Source organism: Formica exsecta, unplaced genomic scaffold (genome assembly GCF_003651465.1).
Source record: "Formica exsecta isolate Colony F162 unplaced genomic scaffold, ASM365146v1 scaffold228, whole genome shotgun sequence".
Lineage (NCBI taxonomy): Eukaryota > Metazoa > Arthropoda > Insecta > Hymenoptera > Formicidae > Formica > Formica exsecta.
Genome location: NW_021849573.1, coordinates 381004 through 388647, shown reverse-complemented (window position 1 = coordinate 388647; position 7644 = coordinate 381004). Strand labels below are relative to the sequence as shown.

At 35.8% G+C, this 7644-nt stretch overlaps 2 protein-coding genes across 2 annotated transcripts; both read left to right on the top strand.

The window, feature by feature from the left end:
* Positions 1-725: 725 nt before the first annotated feature.
* Positions 726-6148, top strand: LOC115235606 (homeobox protein Hox-A5-like). The gene is made up of 4 exons (XM_029807502.1): positions 726-1140; positions 2951-4652; positions 4866-5310; positions 5637-6148. Exons 2-3 carry the CDS (start codon positions 3956-3958, stop codon positions 5285-5287), a joined length of 1119 nt encoding a protein of 372 aa, XP_029663362.1. The 5' UTR covers positions 726-1140; positions 2951-3955; the 3' UTR covers positions 5288-5310; positions 5637-6148.
* On the top strand, positions 1136-2936 carry LOC115235607 (putative uncharacterized protein DDB_G0291608). The gene has a single exon (XM_029807503.1). It carries the CDS (start codon positions 2146-2148, stop codon positions 2881-2883), a length of 738 nt encoding a protein of 245 aa, XP_029663363.1. The 5' UTR covers positions 1136-2145; the 3' UTR covers positions 2884-2936.
* Positions 6149-7644: the final 1496 nt, after the last annotated feature.

Here is a 7644-nt window from a genome sequence, read left to right as displayed (position 1 = left end):
AGACTTGTGTAACATTGTAAAAATTACCTGGTATAACAAACTAAGATAAAAGTAAACGGTTTTTTTTTCGGTAAAATAGAAAAAAACAGCGTGTTCAGAAACGTGTATTTTAGGATTTGATTATTATATACGAGAGAATACTCATAAGAAATAAAGACCACACATTTTGCATGGAATATTTCACATCGGATGTCGTTCAGGTCATTCCGTCTTAATTTTATGATCCACCGTGCCATAAACAGGATCTCTACCTCACAATACCAAGATAAAAAGAAATGCTTAGAAAATGTATTAATTACGAAATATTCTCGCGTAAACGCGTGTATATGTATAAGTATATAACATAATTTATTGTAATCAAATATCTCAATTAAAAGAAATTAAATTAATGATGATAATTATTTTATTTTAATTTTCTTTTGTATAACGTATTATATGTCGTATATTTCTCGTATATTTCTCTTGTGTAACGTATTATACGGTCGGCGATGCCAGCAAAAATAAAGTCAGTATAGCTAAAATCATTAGGAAATGCTCCCAACTCCGGAACCCTCGTCCCTTCCCACAAGTATCGGCCATCGAGGATTATTATTTATTGCTATCGGCTAACGCAGAATGCATTTCGCATCCATGCGCGTGAGAGCGCGAGGCGTTCTTCTGACATCGTTCGATTCGCCATGTATGCCTAAACTCGACCGCATACGTGTATAACGCGCAACGAACGTGTGTGCGCGCGTGCAGACGCGTGTCCGTTCAGCCGTTTAGAATCCCCGTAGGTTGGTCACCACTTCGAACGCATCATCAATCACTTTTTTTTTCGGACGCTCTTTGCTATTTATAGTTTGTCCGTGAGGCCGTCTATTATCTTCCGTTAAGGATAATTATTCTCGAAACGTTCTTTTAACCCTATCGTTGACGCCTTGTCCAGCGTGTTTAATCAATACATCTCACTTAAGCATCCTAATACTTTCTTACTTCGTAAGCCATGGCTTTATGACTCGAAAGAATTTCTTGATTAACAATAAGAACAATATGTTTGTAAATACTGATAGCGCGTGTAAACAGACTTCGGTTAAAGACTTGTTTTCACGACCTTGTCTCTGATTAGTACACAATAAACACAGAAATAATTTTATATTCGTGGTAATCGTTACATCGAGAGTGTGTAGATTTCTAATGAAGAGGAAAGAAAATCAAGCAAGATCGACAGAAACGAAAAGAAGAAGATATCTCGCGTTACTTTAACATAGAAAGAAACTGACTTAATAAAGAGATTTGTCTCGTAAAAGCGGCGAAAGTCAATTTCAAATCGACGTGTGCAGGATCAACGACCCTGCGAGCAAAGAAGTCCCATACGTGCACATAACACCGTGCATTGTGCGAGGTCGCGTTGGAAAAGGGGAGGAAAGTGGGGAAGCCAGCGTAGATTTTGTGTCAATAGCATTAATAGTGGGAGGGGACTGCGGCACGAGTAACAGATCAAAAATCGAATGTATATTCGGGGGTGGCCTTAGCAGTGAATGAAGAGGCAGCTGACAGAGGCCGAGCCCCCCTGCGATACCTCGATTCGGGCAGAGGCCGACCGAGACCGTGTGGGCTTTTGTGCTAAGGGTAGCGCATACCCCTCCACCTTCGCCAAAAGACCCCATTCTACGTAGTGCAGTATTATACTAGTTGCAAGTTCGTTCGTGATTTTCAGTATAGTTTGACCCCCGCCTCTTCCCTCGTCCCCTCTAGGACCAATAGACAAGCCTGAAAGTTCTCTGGAAAACCAAACGGACAAACCATTCGCTTTTCGATTCGGTTACACTCTATACCGTAAAGGGAAAAGACTGCAAGTAGCAGTATTAGTTTTGCCGGCTCTCGGTACTGACAACGTGCGGACTAAACGTGTGAGTCGGCAAGAAAACTCTACATCAAGTTCATCTGATTATTTGTGATAATAATGTGATTCCAGTGTATCAGTAAGCGAAATAAATTTGTAGCTGTAAATTTCGTCTCGTGGATAAAAATAGTGTGTATATATGCGTGCTCGTGGGCGCGTGTAATGTATCGGCGAGTGTAATATATGTATGCGTGTGGGCGCGTGTGAGCGTGCGCGCGCACGCTTGTAAATTGCTGTGATATACATATTTATATAACAATATGCAATCAAACCCAAATGATTATTGGCGGAATTGTTCGAGCGAGGAAGATCTCTCTCTTATATTTAGGGAAGAGTGTCAGCCACCGCAGCAGTCATCACACCACTCACTGCACCATCCACCGCATCATCCATCGCATCATCTACCGCATCATCCACCGCATCAGCCATTAAGCCAACAACTGCAGCAAAACTTATTTAATTATGCATCACGATATATCCCAGAACCGTCCAGTTTACTAGAAAAGGCTCTAATTCACGGCAAGAAAGCTGTAACAGGAAGTTACTATGCAAATCCAGACAAATATTCACCGACTCTCAATTCTAACAATCAAATTACTTCGCGGGATTGGGAAACGTCCCCGTCCTCGTCTAATCAAACATCGCCGATTGCCGAGTGTAACCAATCTGTTGCCAACTTACAGGAGCCATGTCAACAACAGCAAATTTTTTATGAACAAAATTATACCGACCATTCCGGCAGTTACAATAGCTCGATTTCTATCTCAAGTCGACCAAGGATACAGGCCCCGTATCACCAAACCATATATTCACGGCAACAACAAGAAACAAACTGTAACAACAACAACAGTTACAAACAAAGAAATAAATACAGAGATATAAATAATACAGACGAACGACGACAGCTTCCTTCTTTCGACAGTTCCACATCATTTGCATGGGTAAATAGGACTAACGGTAAGTCGATCGTTATAAAGCGTGTTGCATATATTGTATAAATAACTTATAGTTTCCATTTTTTATATCTTCTTGTATTTACAAAAAAAAAAAATAAAAATTATGTAGGTGGTAATCGTTACATCGAGAGTGTGTAGATTTCTAATGAAGAGGAAAGAAAATCAAGCAAGATCGACAGAAACGAAAAGAAGAAGATATCTCGCGTTACTTTAACATAGAAAGAAACTGACTTAATAAAGAGATTTGTCTCGTAAAAGCGGCGAAAGTCAATTTCAAATCGACGTGTGCAGGATCAACGACCCTGCGAGCAAAGAAGTCCCATACGTGCACATAACACCGTGCATTGTGCGAGGTCGCGTTGGAAAAGGGGAGGAAAGTGGGGAAGCCAGCGTAGATTTTGTGTCAATAGCATTAATAGTGGGAGGGGACTGCGGCACGAGTAACAGATCAAAAATCGAATGTATATTCGGGGGTGGCCTTAGCAGTGAATGAAGAGGCAGCTGACAGAGGCCGAGCCCCCCTGCGATACCTCGATTCGGGCAGAGGCCGACCGAGACCGTGTGGGCTTTTGTGCTAAGGGTAGCGCATACCCCTCCACCTTCGCCAAAAGACCCCATTCTACGTAGTGCAGTATTATACTAGTTGCAAGTTCGTTCGTGATTTTCAGTATAGTTTGACCCCCGCCTCTTCCCTCGTCCCCTCTAGGACCAATAGACAAGCCTGAAAGTTCTCTGGAAAACCAAACGGACAAACCATTCGCTTTTCGATTCGGTTACACTCTATACCGTAAAGGGAAAAGACTGCAAGTAGCAGTATTAGTTTTGCCGGCTCTCGGTACTGACAACGTGCGGACTAAACGTGTGAGTCGGCAAGAAAACTCTACATCAAGTTCATCTGATTATTTGTGATAATAATGTGATTCCAGTGTATCAGTAAGCGAAATAAATTTGTAGCTGTAAATTTCGTCTCGTGGATAAAAATAGTGTGTATATATGCGTGCTCGTGGGCGCGTGTAATGTATCGGCGAGTGTAATATATGTATGCGTGTGGGCGCGTGTGAGCGTGCGCGCGCACGCTTGTAAATTGCTGTGATATACATATTTATATAACAATATGCAATCAAACCCAAATGATTATTGGCGGAATTGTTCGAGCGAGGAAGATCTCTCTCTTATATTTAGGGAAGAGTGTCAGCCACCGCAGCAGTCATCACACCACTCACTGCACCATCCACCGCATCATCCATCGCATCATCTACCGCATCATCCACCGCATCAGCCATTAAGCCAACAACTGCAGCAAAACTTATTTAATTATGCATCACGATATATCCCAGAACCGTCCAGTTTACTAGAAAAGGCTCTAATTCACGGCAAGAAAGCTGTAACAGGAAGTTACTATACAAATCCAGACAAATATTCACCGACTCTCATTTCTAACAATCAAATTACTTCGCGGGATTGGGAAACGTCCCCGTCCTCGTCTAATCAAACATCGCCGATTGCCGAGTGTAACCAATCTGTTGCCAACTTACAGGAGCCATGTCAACAACAGCAAATTTTTTATGAACAAAATTATACCGACCATTCCGGCAGTTACAATAGCTCGATTTCTATCTCAAGTCGACCAAGGATACAGGCCCCGTATCACCAAACCATATATTCACGGCAACAACAAGAAACAAACTGTAACAACAACAACAGTTACAAACAAAGAAATAAATACAGAGATATAAATAATACAGACGAACGACGACAGCTTCCTTCTTTCGACAGTTCCACATCATTTGCATGGGTAAATAGGACTAACGGTAAGTCGATCGTTATAAAGCGTGTTGCATATATTGTATAAATAACTTATAGTTTCCATTTTTTATATCTTCTTGTATTTACAAAAAAAAAAAAATAATAAAAATTATGTAGAAGATATTAGTCATCTATCCTCAATGTGTAATCTTAAATATATTTTAAACTTGTTTTTAATATATACAAATCCCGTATAATTTGTAACGTGATTATTACAGCTCATCAAGCAAACGGAATGGAACAGAAACGCACGAGGCAGACCTATACACAGAAACAAACTTTCGAATTAGAAAAGGAGTTTCATACCACGCAATATCTCCCGAAACAACGTCGCGAACAGCTATCTTCAATCTTAAATTTATCAGAACGACAGATTAAAATTTGGTTCCAAAATCGACGAATGAAAGCTAAAAAGACGAAAAGTGAAAAATCGCAAAATGACTTCTCTTCAACTACGACTACACCGATAAATAATTTGACAACCAATGTGTTAGCGATTCAACGAGAACAGACATTAAATCTTTTGCAACAGCCGCAACCGCAATCAACTCTGCAACAATTTGACGGAGCATATCAGAATTATTTTAACATTCCATCTTATCAGCAAGATATGTCTTTAATGCAATATCACAACCTCTGAACATCTCTGATGAGAATATCAAAGTAAGATACTCATGTTACGTAAAAATTAAATTTTTGAATTTATCTTAATGAATATAGAATAATTATTTCGAATTCTTGACCAGTGCATATTTTTATTGCACTTTTGTAATTATTTTACTAAATAAATTAATAAGTTTTTTAAAGAATTTATAGAAATAATAGAAATTGAAAACTCTTGGCAGATATTGTTAAAATGCGTTTAACTACTTATATAATATAATATGTAGATAAGAAAAGACATGGAATCACAATTATTAAATAATAATAATTGATTAATACGATAGTATCCGTATAAAGATTAATATATAATATGTTCGACATTTCAGAAAATGCAATATTCAATAATTAAATAGAGAACTATTGCAATGAAGACCAATGTAGTCAGGTAAGACTTACGTCGGCGTTTCGAAGTCAGCCGAGATAACCTTCAGAAACGCAGTATGTCGAACTCGGAACACACAGTTGGTCCTTCACGCCGGTTCGTAAAGAGGGAATGCCGCGACGACCGAGATCGGGGCAGCTGACCTTGCATCACTATGATTTATGGACGAGCGAAACAACGAGCGTTCTACAGCTCAGGTATCAAAAAAGCTCCGGCCGTTCACACCGCATTTTCTTCGAAACATTCCTTTAATAATATTGCATTTTACGGGGAAATATTTGCACACGTCATTCTCAAAAATATTTGGACACATAATGCAAAATTCACAAACAATTTGATTGATGATAATGCTCATATTTGGCAGCTCTCACTGTCGCTTAACTCATAATAACAAGTTAAGCGATACGTAAACAATTTTTTTGTTCTATTAATTTATTACTGTCTTTGCGATAATTATATAATAATATATTAATATATTATTATATAATTATATATATTTTTTATTAATATTGTATATATACTTATATCCATATCTATATATAGATATACATATATATTTATGAAAAAATTGTACATAAATAAATATATATATTACATAATTGTCAGACTTTGGAAAATTAAAAATTGAAACCTATATTTATACCTATATACAACGGATAACAAGCGGAAAGCAGGATATTTTTGAAATATAAAACAATCTCTATCAATGTTAAAATTCCGATTAATGTTAATATATCAAAAATCGCATTTAAAGAATATTAAATATTCTTTAAAATGCTTTTTTTAAATTATGCCATTTTTTATATTCAATTAAATAGAGCAAATAACAAAAAATAAATTTCAGATTAAATTATTATTTTTTCTCCTAAAATTCACTATAGATGATATTTCTTACAAATTGAATCTGCGTTATATAATACAGATCACACCAGATAAGTGAAAAGGACATTCTTCTATTGTTTAATGGCATTTTGCCCCTATGCACATGCCAAAAAAATTTTATTATAAATTTTGAGAGTATAATATCGGGTTGAACGTTTTTGCTGCCAGATGAAGACCGAAAAACGGCACGAACTTTCCATTTAACCCAATATATGAAAGAATTTCTATAATAAAAAACAAAATTTTTTAATTGTTAATTACATATAATTATCTTTATAATAATTGTTTCTGTTAATATCAATGACAATAATATTTTCTTTAGTTTCATCAAAATAAATTTTATAGAAATACAATTTTTATTGTAAAGATATTTTTTTACGGAAGCAATTATTCAATTTCTATACACTAAATAAAATTTGGATGTCATGGACTTTTAACTGAGGAATTCTTTTGAGTTTCATTTATTATATTATATTATATTTATTTATCATTATTCTTATGACAGATATTATGCCAGAATATGTTTTATTTTTTTTTTTTTTTTGATCTCATCGAAAAAGATGGCATAATTTTTATTTACAATTTTTATTTTTATTACGGAACACATTTCACACTTTTATTTATTCACATTTAGACAAAACAATTTTTTTGAAATAATTAGATCCTTTGTTATATAAATGTAACTATTTCAATATTTTATAGCCATATATAATGTTATAATTAGTAAAATATAACAGTTAATTTATTAAAATTTTTGTGGCACAACATGAAAATAACAAGATCACAATACATACTACGGTAAGAGCTTTTATTTTTCTTGCACTGGAAAAGCTTGCTTAGTTAAATGTTAATGCATATATACCTATAATCATCAACATTTATTATATATAATTATTAACTGCACACTCTTCAAATGTAGAAAGTCCTTGAATTTTTATAATATAGAACTATTGTACTATTTTGTTATAGAACACTATACAACAAGATTTAAAAAAAAAGAGTTATTGTTATAAAAAACACTTAAAACGTTAAAAAAAGAAGGACGCCTATCCACGCACGTTTCACGCTTT